This window comes from Pezoporus flaviventris, unplaced genomic scaffold, assembly GCF_033815535.1.
Source record: "Pezoporus flaviventris isolate CSIRO_AGI_PZ_B2104156 unplaced genomic scaffold, CSIRO_AGI_Pfla_v1 ptg000015l, whole genome shotgun sequence".
In the NCBI taxonomy this organism is placed as follows: Eukaryota; Metazoa; Chordata; class Aves; order Psittaciformes; family Psittacidae; genus Pezoporus; species Pezoporus flaviventris.
In genome coordinates this window covers 7,274,387-7,289,663 of record NW_026892563.1, presented here as the reverse complement: position 1 = coordinate 7,289,663, position 15,277 = coordinate 7,274,387, and the positions used below count along the sequence as shown (strand labels likewise).

The window sequence follows — 15,277 nt, the reverse complement described above, 5'->3', positions numbered from 1 at the left end:
GTCACAAATTCCTGCCTTGTATGCAGCAGTTAGGAGTTTGTTGGAGTGACTTCCTGAGAAGAGCATTACTTACTTGAATTTTACTTCTTCAGATTTTCTGTGTTAGGAATCATGCTGAAGAGCCAAAGAACTAAAATTGGCGTTACAGAAACAAAAAGCATGGTGGTGTCTCTCCTCTTTTAAGAGTGAGTGTGTAAAACTTTTTCAGTGTTGCCCAGTGTTAAAACTGTTTTTGAAGATTCAGATCTTTGATAAACATCTAAGGCAGCAATACTGGTCCCTTGGTAGCAGAGGGGCATTGCCAAGCATTGCACACTGTGTGACATCTCGGGAAAGAGAATTTACTAACAGAGAAAACTTGACAAGCTGATATGAAGTGTTCACATACAAATCTCTGAAGCCGTGAATTTTTTGCTCCTCTTTTAGGTACAGAAGTTTAAAGCACTTTAACTATGACATCTGCCAAAGTTGCTTCTTCTCTGGCCGTGTGGCAAAAGGTCATAAAATGCACTACCCCATGGTGGAGTACTGCACACCAGTAAGTAGCTGTTTTACTGACACTTACTGCTCCTTCTTATGTAGAAAGGAAAAACTTCATTTCGTGTGTGTAAGGTAATGGAGCATTTGGGTGGCTTTTCTTTTCCCTCTCCATCTCCCCCTCTCTGATTAAATCCCTTTTTATATATTGTATATGCCAGTAATTTCTGATGCTTGGTAAAGGATACTTCAGCGGTTTGAAGTAAATTGAAGTTCATTGTTTGTACAATGCTGTGTTGTAATGTATTATTGTGTGCTAATGACTTGTTCCATGTTCAGTGCCAAAGTTCACTTTATGGATCCTGCAGGAAGCCTGTGATTTGTGCAAATGCTTGTTCGTATCTTAGGTCACAATGTTTTCTCCATATCAGTGTGAGATTTTTCTTCCTTTCCTCAGCAAATTGCCACTTCACTTTTTTCCCTGCAATACTGTGATTGCGTTTTTGAGTTCTCTACTACATAGTGGTACCTTGGTACTGTATAATCATTTGATGATATAAAATACCAGGGAAGTTCTCAAGAATAGCAAGTTAGATTTCATTACTGAAGACTGGAAGCTGATTTCACACACAATGCAGATGTGCTGCATTGATGGTGTGGTGAGGGTCTTCAGCCTTGTTTCACAGCTTTCAAAAGGAGCATTTTTGCGTAAACATTTCTTTCTTACCAGAAAGCTGGAAAGGAAATTCCATTTTACTCTTTCAGTGTAAAAAACCTGCTTTTTTGGTTTGGGCCGCTCTTGGCCCCACCAGCACAGAGGGGCATAAATTAGAGGATCTCTCATGTTGTTCTTCCATGATGCAGCACAACTGAGCTTTTTGCTGCCTTTGCTATTGTTCATGGTGGTATTGAAGAGTGTGCTCTCTGGTTGTCATTTGCTGGTGTGATGGGATGGACCCTAGTCTCATACCTTCATCTGCTGGTCAAATATATATGGTGAAAATAAAGCATCAAAACTATTTTAAAGTCTAGCTTCGTAAAATTTTATGAATGGTCTTTATGTCTTCATCCAAACAGAAAGGCATGGCCAAAATGAAGTAAAAACTCTCAGCTTTTCTTAGAAACTTAGGAAAGGGAGAAAAAAAAATTATTCCCATAAAATACTGCAGTAAAGCAAACCCAGTGTATTTATTTACATTACCTATGAACTTTTACTGTAGCATTTAAATGGCAGTATTTAATCTGAATCACTGCAAGGGCAACTACTGTGAATTTGCTAGCTGTTTGTCAGTGTTCACTGGCGGCTGCTTTTCAGCATCACCCCCCAGGGGTTGAGGCTACTGGAAAGGGCGATTTGCCTGAACTGCTGCACACGTCAGAGGGAAATGCTGGCACTGCCTGGGCAGGTTTGAACAGACTCCTCCATCACAGGCATTCCTAGAGCAGAATCTCATGATCAGCGTTGTATACAGAGCCAGCAAGCGAGCGACCGACCTTTTTAGAGCATTCCTTCCAGCTGCAGCTGAATACCTCCTTGATGGATTGGCTACAGTTTTGTTTTGCAGTTTGCCACCCTCATTCTTGCTAATAAGTAACATGGGAGATTTGTGAATGGTGCAGAGAATGCACAAACCAACTTCTTGCTATTATTTTCTTACCCTATTCATAAGATGTGTTTTGAAGAGAGAGAAAGGAAAAAGGATTGTGAGACACTCCCACAGCCAGCAGCAAGTCGTTGCAACACAAGGTCCAGCAGGTTTTTGTTCTCCCTGGAAAAACAGATTACTAATAGGTAAACACGGTGGCAAGCAGAAAACCTGCAGCCATATTCAGATTGCCGGATCAGTATAAAGAACCATTCACAGCCCGTACATTTTTTTGTGAATCCTGAACTCCAGCAGCCCGTGCTAATGCGCTGTGCCTGGCTGCACTGGCAGCCAGTTGAATTAGAGGAGGATTAACTGGGTAAAAAAGACAAAGGAAAAAGTGATTGTGGCACACAGCAAGCCCTGACCATTTTTTGTGTTGTTGCTATTAAAAAAGTAAACCCAAGTCCTATGTGACTAAACAAGAAGACATCCACTGAAGCTATCATGTCTAGTATGCAGTTGTGTTCTAAATGAATGAAGAGGGGTTTGCAGGTGGTAGAGCACTTTTTCCTCTTCCTCCAGACAGATCTCTGACCTTAAAATGTATTTTGGTAGACAGAAGACATGAGATGCCTTCTCTATCTTTGCAATAGCTAGATGTTCACAATGAAGTGTTTTGATATTTTTACTCACCTTCCTTCTTACTTCCAGGAGATTTTGGAGCACTTTAATTCTGCTCAGGGGAGATTTGAGAGCTCATGCTAAACATCTGAGCAATGTTATAGCCTTTCCTCTTGTGCAAAAAGTTGAGGCAGAATTAAGGGCCAGGCAGTTGCCTAGTTTTGATTTAGGCAGGAAAATTGCAACAATTATTCCTGGAAGCAATACAGGTCAATTTTATTGTTCAAAGATAGATGACTTTTTTTTTTTTTCTTTTGAAAGAGGTTTAAGATAAAGCATAGAAGGCAACTTCTAGACTGGGATTTAAATGTAGCATCATTTTTCTGTTTGGGTTTAATAGACAGTGACACGTCAACCACCTTGTTAGAAGGAAGCATGTCAAACCGACATACCTGTCAACAGCTACTGTTTGCAGTCAGGCTGTCCAGGCTGAGGGCTTGGCAAGGTACTTTCTTAAATAAGGCTGGATAGAGTCAGACAGTGGTTCCTATGTGAATAAGAATCATTTCTAAGAAATAGTTCCAGTTTTAGAATAGTTTTGGAATATGCTCTACCCAGCTGCTTATATATTGTTTTGACTTAAAAGAACTGGGATGCTGCAAGTCTACCGTTTCTTGCTCATAACCAGTTCTGCTGAGAATTTTGGTTTGAATGATTTTACTCTGAAAATCGTGTAATAAAATATCTGTGGTATAAATCAGAAAGTCTGGCTGAAAATAGCCTCAGTTTACCAACTTGTCCACATAATAATCACATTTTCTTTGCCTTGTGCTCCTTGAACATTTTTAACTGGCATTTGGATCATATGAGAGGTGCTTGGTGCTTCTTGTTGTCACTAGAAGACGTATTTTCTTCTTGGGATTCTTACGCTGCCAGCTAGATTGGGATGTTTCTGTGCAAACACACAATTTTACTATGCGTTGGTCATGCAGAAGTTCATGGGAGCAAGGGGGAATAACAGCCTTAAAAGGCTGAAGTGCAAAATGTTTTATTGTTAATTATACCTGAAAACGCTTAATCCAAATTATAGTCAAATGCAATGGAAAGTGTTCACAACATGGAAAATAAGGCAGGAATAAATGGCTATAAATGACACAGGTGAACAAACTACAGAAAGCTGTGCTTAATCCATTTATACCAACACTAAATATTAAAAGATTCCCTCTGTTCCCAGCTGATGTGCTGTTTGTGCTCTCCTGATGCTGACCTGGTTAGAAGCAATCCTAGCAGGCCTTGCAGATGGCATTTGGCAGAGGGAATCCCCTCCTGGTGGGTCATGCGAGGCCACCTGAGTAAATCCCCTTTCCAGAGTCCTCTGGATGGTCTGGACATGCCTAATCCCCCCCTTCCCTACAATGTCTGTCTTCTGATGTATTGAGGAAGTGATACTTAATATTATCAAGCATTATCTCAGTTTCTTGAAAATACAGATGCTGCTGCATTGGCTTGTATGGTCTGCTGTGTCACTTCTCTGGCAGTCATTGCTTACACCAAATTTTCCTACTAGACCAACTGACTGGAAAGAGAACCAAATTCTTTCCAGCTTTACATGAAGCTTGTAGGTATTGTCAGTACAGGGATAATATTTGTCCTTTCTGTTGATGCTTTTCAGTCTTTTTGCAGATTATTTTTCAGGGCATCCTTACTTTTTCTACCAAGGCAATCATTACAAATATATACAACTGTGTTTCAGCAGCTCAGAGAAGGTTGGCATGACTGATATGTTCCAGCACCTCTTTCCTCTCTAAAGAGAAGGTGTAGAACTCATTAAAAAATGTCAGAAAGATTAACTTTTACCTCATTTATTTCCTTTAAATTAGATACACTGAAGAAGCAATATCATTATGTGGGTCAGGATGAACTTAATTTACTGTAGAAGAGCAGTATTTCAAGGTCGAATGTCTCAGTGAGGTGTGGAGAAGGGAGTGCAGCCTGACTAAAGTAACTGAAGTCTTCCATTAAAATTCTTCAGAATATCGCCCAACTCTGAATCAGACTCACATGAAGTCTTGCATCTTCCCACCAGACGTCTCTTGAATTCTTTCTGGCTCATTCTGATCTTTGGGAAACTAATTCCACTTTGCACTCCTCTGCTGGTCTCTACAGTACCAAGGAAAGCCCACTGCAGGCAAGGGAGTAGAATACTTTATCCAGCTTATACTCATCTCAGGGTATTGATTTTAACTGCCTGCTAGCTTCAGATTAAACAAGCACAGGACGAAATAACTGATCTAAGAGCTTTCAGCAGCTTGCACCTGCTTTTTGTTTCTCTTTGATCAAAATATTAATGACAGAGGAGGCTGAGAAGGGAAACTGGAAAGAAAGCACTCCAAAAGAAGAGGTCTGACTTTTGTAGACTGACAAGTCCTTGAGATGTAGATGACAAGCATGTGGTAAGGGTAAGGATCCAGCCAGTGAAGCAGCTGGATCACTGGCTGTGTATCCTCCCTGTGCAGGCTGGACGCACTGACTGGCTGCGTGTCCTCTGTTAGAGTCATTTTAGTCCTGAACAAAAAGCAGGCAGAGAGTCTCCTGAGCCAGATAAGGAGATGACAGGTTCTTTTCTAATTATTGCTTGTCCTCTTGAGATCACCAGAGGTGAGGTGTGAGCCTGTCAGAGAGTTTTGGAGCTCCCGTTTTTCTTCCTTCCTCCCCACTAGTGATGTCACTGTGTAGTACATTGTGAGGTGACAATGACAAGTAAATAAAATTTGCAGTTCTGGAGATCAAGCTCTTGGCAGCTCTGCTTGGTGTGGCCACAGATCTTCCAAGTGACCCAGTAAAGGAAGAGGCAACCAAAAAACCCTAACAGCCTCATGAAAGATGATTTCAATGTGATTTGTGGCTTTCAGACAACTTCAGGAGAAGACGTCCGTGACTTTGCCAAGGTACTAAAAAACAAATTTCGAACAAAAAGATATTTTGCAAAGCACCCACGAATGGGCTACCTGCCTGTGCAAACTGTCTTGGAGGGAGACAACATGGAAACGTGAGTAGCTCTGAAGCGTCTAAATAGCAGTTCATTTGATATGCTCTTTGAGCTTCCCAGCTGGTGCCAAATCCCTTCACTTCCTAAATGCATAAAGCCTCTTTCTGTCTTTCATTGCTGTTAACCTTGGCTGGCAGGAAAGCACAAGCTGGGATTCCAATTGCCATTGACTTTGTCTGTTTTCACCTGTCTTTATACAGGAGCTACAGCTTCAGTTAGTAAAAGAAAAATACTTACTGTCTTACTGACAGCCTTATAAACTTCTAAGTTTGATACGGCAATTTGGAGACTAATGATCTCTTCATTATTTTTTTATTTTCTTCCAAATGGGTGTCTTTCCATGGTTTTACTTTTTTTTTAATGAGGCTACTGTGTTTGCAAGATTCCCAGCTGATTTCTTCTTTTCTCACCCTATAAATTCAGTCTTATTAAATGCTTTGATGTCTTTATGGGGAAAAAAAATAAAAAAAGCAATAATGATGCACATGGAGAAATCAATGAGTTAACCCAGTTCCCTTTGGTTTTTTTTACAAGTTAAGTAAGTTGTTTAATGGCAATTGCATGCAGCTTGTTCTCGCTCTTTCTCTTTCTTTTTTTTTTTATTTTAGGTTTATTTTTTTCCTCACTTTTTGATTGGTTGCTCTTCACATTCACTCATGTTGATCTGCTGGATTTCTGGTTTTCAGTTGTTGTGATTTTTTTTTTTTCCCCAAAACCTTTCTGTAGTTATTTTGCTGCTGAGTTTCTTCTGCCTCTCTCTTCACCTCCTCATTTTTTGTCTTGCAGTCCTGTTACTCTGATCAACTTCTGGCCAGTAGATTCTGCGTGAGTACTTTTGCTGAAGTGTGCTGCTGCTGCTGCTACTGCTGCTGCGTTCCCTCACTTTGTTTTGTTTGTTTCTTTAGTTTTACATAAATTCATTTCCTTCTTTCTTTATGATTATTTTCTTTGGTGCACTCTCTGAAGGAATGGTTTGATCCCAAATGAGTAGAATGGGATAAATCCAGGAATTCTCAGCAATCATGGATTGTGTACTGTATCCTCTTTCTGGAGTGTGTATTTTCATCGAATTAACAGGGATTTTGGCGCAGTCCTACTAATGCTTATGTTTGCCATTTAAAAGCTTGTGTTTCTGAATAAGTGTTGATCCCTCTGAATGTATACTAAATGCTTTTTGAAAGATAGAAATTGAACTTGATGGATTCTATTCAGTTTCAGGAACGACATTGTTTTGTGGCAAAAGCTGTAATTTGGTTTTATGTGCAACTGTGCACACTCATGTGCCCTAATTAATCCAAATCTCACTGGGTATTTTATTACAGTTTTATAGATACAGTAATATTTGTGAAGGCAGGTTGGAATTGGGAAACATTTACTGTATTTTCTCAGAAGTAAAAAAAGCAGGTTTTATTCACCTATGAAGTGGATTTTCATTCTTGCACCATTCCTGCACGTGCATTGTCTTACTATTGTAGTAATACCCTTAGCATAAACTAAAGAGATACATATATATATATTTACTATTGTGGCATTTGCTACTACTAATGTTACATGGATGGTTTTAGAATAATGTTAAATAAGGTTTATTTTTAATTCACATATTGATAACTAATGAGAAACTAGTAAATAAGAGTTTTATATATTTCTATATGGTGAAATGTATACGGCTTGCACCTTTATGGAATTTTTGGTAGAATAAACAATAGTGAAATGTATATGTTGGAATATTGATTTATAATTTTTGTTTGGAGCACAAACCATTGGGAAGTCAAGTGAAGTGCTCTACCTGTAGGAAATCTAAGCACCCAAACACTTCTAGTACTGAAATCCTTATATTGTTGAGGATTCACCCGCAGAAGAGGCCAAAAGGCTGGAGACAGACTGAAATAGAGGGGCTTTGAACTTCAGGATGCAATTTCATTTATAAATGCATCTGGGGACGATTGCAGCATTCTATATACTCAACTGTGGATCTAGATTTCTTACCCCTTAGAACAATTGCAAAGTTAAAAGTAACATTTAAAGAAAGCCTGGATAATATGGACTGATACAACATGTAATTAAGCTGCTACAACATACTTAATTCTAGTTACTTCCAGTATTAACACCATAGGTTATGCCTAAACTGACAGCTTCTTACCAAAGATTTGGTGTGGTGTACTGCAGGGAGTTCAACTTGCATGTAATACTTAAGAAAACTTCACAGATACTGCGAAACGGTGTTTGTTTGAGAGGTTGCACCTTTTATCAGGCCAACTCAGGTATCTTCCTAAGCACAATTCTTTTGTCTGGTCTGACAAGAACACAGAAAATTAAGAAATGAATAGTGGCTTGGAAGAATTGCTCTTCATTTTGTTCTGCTGACTTTTTTCCTTTCCTTGATGCTAGACCATGGGGCTTACGACACAAGTTACTGAGCTCCACGTGTTTAAAGATGTTTCTCAGTTACAGGGCTGATTCCAGCTTCAGCTGCCGAACCTCTTATTCTAGTTATCATTGTACTTTTCCCATGTTTCTAAAATCTTGCCTTTTTCTAGTGATTTCATGCCAGTCTTCTGGTAATCTTCAAAATACTTGAGAAGAGCATACCTGGCGGTGTTCAGCAATGGTAGTGCTATCCTGACATCAACATGAAAGTGTTTATAAATGCATATGTATATATTTTTGTTAGAAGTCAGTAATTCTGACTGCTTATTATCTGGTATTTTGCGCAGGTATTTTGCTTGCAGCCGTGAAAGGGACAGCTTACACCTTTTGTGAGAATCTCTGTCATTTTACTTGGGCTGTGGGCTGCCAGTGGACCAAATACAGTGTACTTGATTCTTTGCTTTCAAGAAGCATCAACTGAAATGCTGAACTTAAAGGGCAAGAAAAGTGCCCTTGTCTTGCCAGCTGGGTCTCCAGGGTGCAGGGAATTGCACAAGGTAGCATTTGCCACTCGATTGCTACTTGACTGGAATTCCCTGAGCTGTTCTTCAGAGCCCAGCTTGAACAATGCAGCTGTGGAGCCCTTGTAAAAGGGACGGTTATCTTAGCTAAATATTGGCTATGTTTCCCAGCCTTTTTGCTGACTGTTCAAACTGGTTAGGTGGGCTGAGTATGTGTGCTGAGAAAAGAAGGACAGTGAGCTCTAGCACAGATGGTCATCTAAGAGTACGTCTGTCCAACAGCCCGAAATACAACACAGTCGGCCTTAGGCTTTCTCAGATACTGGCAAAAATGTACCCTGAGCGGCTAAGTTCAACACAGAGACTACAGTGCTTCTCAACAGGTTTGCTTTCTTAAGCAAACTTTCAGAAAGCTGTTTCAAGGTAGATCTCCATTACAGTATGTTCTGAAGTGGAGAAAAACGTGGAAATGTAGCCTCATCCGCTGCCTGCAGTTGCTGAAGAGACTGAATCAACAAGTTATACAACCCTGTGTTCCCTTCAAAATATATATAATCACCCACCTTGTTCTCTACGAAATTGAAGCTTAGTTTCAAGGCAGCAAGTATGTGATCATGCAGTCAGGCCCATCTTTTGCCTTGCACTACTGCCAAAAGGGACGTCTCTTCATTGCCCAGTTAGTCCCAACCAAGGGCTGTCCTTTCCTTTGTACTGGTACAAACACATGTTCAATGGCAGGGTAAGAGGGACTGGGAAATAATCCAGCTCAAAACTAAAGCTACTTTTAGCACAGATAGTCTACACACAGTGTTAGCAGCAACATTTGTGTGAGCATTGATAGTGCCGCCTTAGACCAGCTTAACTTGTGTTGTATGTCAGACAAATAAAAAAATGGGGATAGCATCTGTTTATCTGAAAACTGTTGTTGTCTTGCTGCTCCGTAATCCACTGCTCTAGATATATTGTCTCCTGTCCCCCTCCATTCCCTTCAGCCTAGATGTTCTTACACAAAGTAGGGTAGCAAGTTGCAGGGAAGCCATTGCCTCTGTGCACAAATCTCTGCTGTACTGAGGAGCTCTGTGAACTGAGTATTTATTCTCTGGTGTGCTGTCGTAATGTTTGAACACATTGGTGGGTAGAAGTACATTCAGAGGCCAAAGCTCATTTTGGACAAAATGAGATTCGTTATATTTGGCCTTTAATGTCTTAAAGAGACATTAACAATGATGAATTTTGTGTATCCACCATACAGCTCTATGAATTGGGAAGGATCCTAATTTTCTAGAGACCCTTGCAGGATGATCAGAAAACTGGAAGATGACCAGTCTAGTTAATATGCTGCAGGATTATCAAGCTTCTAACATGGGAGCATTACAAATTATTACAGTTTTGGTATATAAGCAGTAAACCCAAAATCTACCTGCTCTTGCAATGCAGTGCAATCCCAATTGGGCAGACCCAGCCTGAACTACAGTGTCCAACAATTTTAAATGGGAGAAAGTCCTTCTTCAATCAGGCGTTCCAGAAAGAGTGTTGGCAGAGACAGAATAAAGAGATGTTGAAATTAGGTAATATAGGAGATTGCCATACAGTTTGGGAATCTGCTTTTTTTTTTTTTTTTTCTATTCCAGCACCTCATCATACATGTAGATACATTAGTAAAATATCTCATGGCAGCAAAGGGTGCTCTCTAAGTTGCATAGGCAACCTAATTCTGTGGTGACATTTTCCAGAGTTGGGGCTGTAAGAAACAATACTCTTACTGGTGAGAAAAGTCCCATGAATTTTTTTAATCAACAAAAAAGTGAAGAGGTCCTCATGCCATCTGATCTGTCAAGCAGAAAACTCAAAATAGCTGACAGTGTCCTCATGTAGAACACACTGATCTATGGTTCAGATTGCAACTCTGGAAAGACGCTAGGCAAAATCATCACTGTCTGCAGTGTGTTATTAAAGGCTCATTTCAGACATCTTATGTTTCTTGTATTTATTTCTAGTTGCTCATGAAGTGGTCCTTAAAGGCTCTTTTAAGTGGGATGTGCTGGAAGCAGGCAGTGGAGCAGGGCGGGAGTAGAGGAGAGGTTCCCAGCAGGGCTTTTGCAGCTGGCATAGGGCTGTGTGTGAAACCAGTGAAAGAAGCAGGTGTGAAAGGAAAACCAGGGTGAAAGCTCTTCTGTAAATCCTTTGGGAAAGGGTTCTTCAGAGATCGGTGAGAAGAAGAGTCGTTGCAGCGAATGGATTGCAGAATGGCTGAAATCCCCAGTGTGGTATCAGAGAACATTGCACCGATGGCTTGAGGAGGCACACGCAGCGCCTGGAGTTACAATTTGCTGTTTATCAAACATAGCATAAGGCATGAGGATGTGAGGGTATAGGCATAGCTAAGTGTCTTTTTACTTTTAAAGGGGTATTGTTTGTGATTAATCAGTGTTTTCTGCCTTATAGGCCTGCCTCGTCCCCTCAGCTTTCACATGATGATACTCATTCACGCATTGAACATTATGCTAGCAGGTATGAGACCAGCTGGATATTAGGCAGACCTTTCTCTAAGCAATCAGTAAAAAAAAAAAAAAAAAAAACTTCCAAAGGCTAGCTGCTACCTGAGCATTTCCTAAAGAAACATAGGGTTTGGGGTTTTGCTTTCCAGGCTTTGAGATGCAGAGCATTGTCTGTGGTTGCTGTTAACCAGGCTGTCAACTAACTTGCATGCCAGAGCATCTGTGTGGTCAGAATTTGCCTTTAGGTCCTGTGGGGTCTTTGTTAAGCTGTGCATTCAGGTTACTGATGTTTTAATAGGGCCTGTAGTGATAGGACAAGGGGTAATGGGTTCTAACTGAAAGAGAGCAGTTTCAGACTAGATGTAAGGAGGAAGTTTTTAGGTTCCATGGTGAAACAGTGGAACAGGTTGCCCAGAGAGGTGGTGGATGCCCCATCCCTGGCAGCATTCAAGGTCAGATTGGACAGGGCTCCGAGCGACCTGATCTAGCTGAAGATGTCCCTGATTATTGCAGAGGGGTTGGTCTAGATGATCTTTAAAGGTCCCTTCCAATGCAAACTATTCTATGATTCTAGGATTTTGCATAGAGTTTTGTCTTTAATATGGACCCTGGTGTAATCATACAACTCAGAAGAGCAGAAACCTCCAAACTCTCAAGTGCCATTTTAATGTTAAGTAATCCACCTTGTGCAATACCACAAACAGGGTTTTTCCTTGGTTTGGAGGATTAAAATAGCAGCATATTGCTCCTTCAGTTCACTTGTCTGCTTTCATACTGCTCTTAAGAATAAAAAAAAGTGAGTTAATTGCACAAACATGAAAACATTTTTCCACTAGGCAAGCAATTAGCAAGGGTTGAGGTAGTGAAAAATAGTTACTCCAACCTCTTCTTTCTCTCCCACAAAATCACTTGATCAGGAGAAGTATTTCTGAATTATGCAGGACATTTAGGAGGCTGAGTGCTTAAAACCAATGAGAAATGACTGATCATTACAGTTTTGATGATGACATTGCCAGGTACAAAGCAATTTGTGTAATCCCCTGGCATCTTAAGGCCTTCCCTTGGTTGTGGAATTAATTAATCATGAGGAGTGGAATATAACCTCAGAGAAGGGCTTGAAACCTCGGAAGTGAGTTTAGCCAGGTCATCGTCGCAAATAAACAATCCTTTGCGATAGCTTGTTGCAAAACTATTTTGTAATCAACAGTATAAATTAATTTGAGTTTCAGATTCATTAAAGACATCATGCTCTTTAAGTCTTTCAGGAATATTAGAGCAAATGAAGTTTCTGAAAAATGTAATTGATTTTAATGAGTCTTGTTTATTTTTCCACAGGCTAGCAGAAATGGAGAATACCAATGGTTCTTATCTAAATGACAGTATTTCACCTAATGAGAGCATGTAAGTAGGCTGTTTTAATATCTTTGGAATGTGTTTTACTGTGAAGGTTAATAACTTGTAATGAAATTCTTTAGTGCTGGATTTGCATGGCCGTATACCACATCTGGTTCATTTTAATGATGAACTTACATGTTTTCAATTTGTATTGTAGTGTCTAGATTCATGGCCTATAGCTTAGGACCAAATTTATGCAACTAATGGTGAATACCTTCAAGATTAAAATTACTAATTTCTTCCAAAAAATTAGTGGTATATTCAGCAAATAGTTCCCATATTACTTGGAAAAAAGGCTCATCATCTGATGTGTTTTAAGGACAAACATAAACAGATAACCTTTCTCTCTGTAGTGCAAGCTTAACTGCAAGGTTAAATTCCTGTAAGCTGGAAAATAGTTGTGGGCAAACTGTCATTCAAAAGGTTAGTGAGACTAAACAGAAATCTTTGGTGTACAAATGCCTGAAATACATTGCATGTGTAAGCCAGGAGGGACTCATCTTCTCCACAAAATATTTGAAGTAGTAAACTTTAAAGTTGGACAGATCACTGGCAAGCATTTATTGTGCTACTTTAAATGTAAAGTCATAAATAAAAGTTTTAGTTTTAAAAAAGTAGTTCAATCTAATGTCACACTGAGACCATTCTGTGGTTACTGACATGGTAATATATTTCTTCTCTCATGATTTCCTCGATCTTATTTATTTGCTGAATGAAAGGACATAGAACTAGAAAGCTGAGTAATGTTTCCGAAAACAGAAGTACGTAAGTCATTGTCATGCTTGAAAATTTGGTCTCAGTAGATTAACTGCACAGGAGAAGTCATGGCATAGATTCTGAATCAATAAAATTTGAAAGAAAAACTCAAATTCCAACTTTTCTAAGGGTGGTTTGGTTTCTTTTTTTTTCTTTTATGCATAATCTCATCCTTACCACAGTTTAAGGTGTGGATTTGTTTGAAACTTTAGACAGAATCTTCTTTTTACTAAATCTGTAGTGTTTCTTTAGCTCATGGTACTGTGGCCGGTTTTCCTTCCCTTAAATTGAGATTCCAGATCATTAAGGTTGGTTGTGAGCCTCTGAGATGTTTTTGAGTAGTAGTACAGCTGTTTCTTTGTTTCAAAATAGATTCTCCTTTGACTTGATAGGATGGTTGTACCCACCCTGTACAACCAAGTACATTATTTTGACATATTGGTTCAAAAAGGAGAAAGTTAAAATGATACCTCAAAACTAATGCATACACAATGTCGCAGTTCATGAAAACTTTGTTTCCAAGTTGTATGTTAACTTTGTATTACTATGGAGAGTAGTAACGCTTTAATAGATGAGTTTAACGTTGTTCCCGCTGAAGTATTTCAGTGTCCTTAGTTTGGCCTTTCTGTTCAATTAGTTCTTTAGTTAATTAAGAGTTGCATTAATATTATTCAGTTAAGCACTGACTATCCAGTTTGATAATAGGTTTGTACTAATAAAATGAGAATAAATCTGTACATTCTGAATTTTTTAAAAAATATGGGCAAGATACAAATTGCTGCTACTTCTTAACCCAGGACAATGACCCTTCCACAGCACAGATCAGGCAGCAGAAGATAGCCCTTTTATTTACAAGCAGATTCCTAATTGGAGTTAGGCAGGATAGGAAAGCTGAGGTTTTCAGCTGTTGTAAATCTTTGCTTTAAGTATATGAGCAGGGGAGGGAAAGAGCTGTGGTCTCTGCAGAGAAGGAAAAGTATCAGGGACTAAGTGAAACTGTTCAGCAGATTTTGCTTTAAGGTATATTGCTTTGTTGTTTGTTACAGAGAGTTCAGCAAATCTCTTTATAAGAAATGAGAAACTGGGAGTGAATCATCTCCTCATATTCACTTCAATGTTAAAAATGAGGACGAGAACAGCCTGTTTATTCTGCTCTGTTTTCCAGTGATGATGAACACTTATTAATCCAGCACTACTGCCAAAGTCTGAACCAGGAGTCCCCCCTGAGCCAGCCCCGAAGCCCTGCCCAGATCCTGATTTCTCTGGAAAGTGAGGAGAGAGGTGAATTGGAGAGAATCCTCGCAGACCTGGAGGAGGAAAACAGGTAGGTTACGCTGCCTGCTGCCACAGCCCTTGTGCACATGCTACGGGGGCAAACGAAAATTTTCTCTAAGTGATGAGCTTGACATCGTATTGTCATTAACTTGTTCCCACTTCCAGTAACTCGTTCCCACTTCCATTGTAGTGATGTGTCATCACTGCTTCTTTCAGAAAACCTTTCAAGCTTTTGAAGACATACCCTGGTCACTTGACACTCATCATGCCACCTGTGACAAGCTCTGTTCACTGTGCATCATAATATTTCCTTCTGCTCTACTGTGCCCTTTATTTCCTTGATAGTAATGAGCTTCATACCAGTGTTACTTTATTTTGCTGTTACACAAGGAAAAAGGCAGGCAGAGGTTCTTGAAAAAACAGGCTTTTCTCAAGAAGGTTGTTCACTGGGATACATGAGGTTTTGAAATTATCTCAATTCAGTTGAAGTAAATTGTAAAATAATTGAAATAATGTGAAATAATTGTACTGTACAGATAGATGAAATTAACTTTCATAGGTTTTTAAGGGATAAAATGAGTTATAAAGTTGTACTTTCAACAAATGAGTTGGTTAAAAGTTGGCCACTCTTTTCTTTCTATTTGTTTGGTATTGCTTGTTATTTCTTTAGCCTTTCAATACCAAGTATCATTTACCACTTTTAATTTCAAATTATCTTATTTAGTCACA

General features: G+C 39.4%; 1 protein-coding gene across 24 annotated transcripts in view; it reads left to right on the top strand.

Annotated features, from left to right (window-relative positions):
• Window positions 1–15,277, top strand: part of DMD (dystrophin) — a 1,205,254-nt gene that overhangs the window by 1,164,814 nt on the left and 25,163 nt on the right. For 18 of the 24 annotated variants that reach the window (XM_061453343.1, XM_061453346.1, XM_061453349.1 and 15 more), the window contains 6 exons: window positions 427–538; window positions 5,600–5,736; window positions 6,523–6,561; window positions 11,070–11,135; window positions 12,458–12,523; window positions 14,439–14,597. In XM_061453343.1, the coding sequence (XP_061309327.1) occupies window positions 427–538; window positions 5,600–5,736; window positions 6,523–6,561; window positions 11,070–11,135; window positions 12,458–12,523; window positions 14,439–14,597 (579 nt within the window). The remainder of the gene's footprint in view (window positions 1–426; window positions 539–5,599; window positions 5,737–6,522; window positions 6,562–11,069; window positions 11,136–12,457; window positions 12,524–14,438; window positions 14,598–15,277) is intronic. The other 6 variants (XM_061453339.1, XM_061453359.1, XM_061453361.1 and 3 more) reach the window with 3 other exon arrangements.